The sequence below is a fragment of the Penaeus monodon genome, chromosome 28 (assembly GCF_015228065.2).
Source record: "Penaeus monodon isolate SGIC_2016 chromosome 28, NSTDA_Pmon_1, whole genome shotgun sequence".
Classification (NCBI taxonomy): Eukaryota; Metazoa; Arthropoda; class Malacostraca; order Decapoda; family Penaeidae; genus Penaeus; species Penaeus monodon.
In genome coordinates this window covers 7,627,353-7,628,495 of record NC_051413.1, presented here as the reverse complement: position 1 = coordinate 7,628,495, position 1,143 = coordinate 7,627,353, and the positions used below count along the sequence as shown (strand labels likewise).

Here is a 1,143-nt window from a genome sequence, read left to right as displayed (position 1 = left end):
ACAATTACTCACCTGCTGTTGAATTTGTTGGGGTTTTCCTCCCTCGCGTTGTGGAAGTCCAGACACAGTTCGGCTTCGATTCCGATGCCGAAGTAATTGTTCATCACGAAGATCTGTGTGTTGTCCTCGCTGGTGGACGCTGCTGAGTGGGCGGGCAGAGGGGCAGAGGTCAAACACTCGTTGGGTTTTCCTTCTACTTCGTGTTTCTTTTATCATTGTTTATCAAGTGTATGTTATCTTTATTGGTTAATCTTATCAAAGATTTATTTGAAAGGCTAGTGATGAGTATTCTTTCTGTATATTATTATACCTTCTTTTGAAAGGTTAGAAGCGTTGTATATGACAATGTATATTATAGCATATGTATGCACTATTCCGAGCGCAAGGCAGACCTCCCACAAACGAATGTAAATTGCGAATTTCGTTCGTGACGCGAAAAGGCCGACGTGAAAGCCAAGCGGACGACGCCAGCCTTCCCTCGCAACTCACCTATGGAGGTGGTGAGCGGCTGCTTGTCTTCCACCTTCTCGTCCACGTGGAAAACGACGGTCCACCTGTCGAGCCGCACGTTCTCCGCGTCAATCACGTCCTTCAGGAGGTTGATAGGGTCCTCGCCCCCGTTGTAGCCGGGGCCCCAGCGCAGGACGCGAGCCAGGTCGTTGCCAGTGCCCAGCGGCACGATGGCGCAGGCGGGAGACTGGCACTCTGAGTCCTGGCCGACGTTGTCGAGACACTGCAGGACCCACCCGATGGTGCCGTCGCCGCCGCACACCAGGATCTTGTAGTTCTTCACGTGCCGGAACACGTACAGCCTGCGGGAGCGAGACGGTGAGGGCGAGCCGAGGGCGAAGGCAGAGGCGCGAAAGGAGCTCCAGCTCTACTTGTCAAAGCATTGAGATTATTATCGTGATGATGGTTTTAGCAATGGTTATAATGATGGTAATCATCATTAGCATTACCATCAATATTAGTAGCAGCAATGAAAACAAACTCAGTCCTTATTACAACTCAATGACTAAGTAATGAAGAAGTTGTAAAGATAACAGTAGAAATACCAGCAATTATAACGAGAATTTTGATAATATTTACATTAGCGTTATGATAATGATGGCAATTATCATGCTACCAGTATTGGTGAAAACT

The 1,143-nt window shown here is 48.1% G+C and overlaps 1 protein-coding gene across 2 annotated transcripts in view; it reads right to left on the bottom strand.

Annotated features, from left to right (window-relative positions):
• Positions 1 to 1,143, bottom strand: part of LOC119591351 (diacylglycerol kinase theta-like) — an 81,122-nt gene that overhangs the window by 11,134 nt on the left and 68,845 nt on the right. The window contains exons 14-15 of one of the 2 annotated variants that reach the window (XM_037940087.1): positions 490 to 812; positions 13 to 139 (exon numbers count right to left, since the gene is read on the bottom strand). In XM_037940087.1, coding sequence (XP_037796015.1) covers positions 13 to 139; positions 490 to 812 — 450 coding nt within the window. Of the gene's footprint in view, positions 1 to 12; positions 143 to 489; positions 813 to 1,143 lie in introns of both variants that reach the window. The other variant, XM_037940086.1, reaches the window with a different exon arrangement.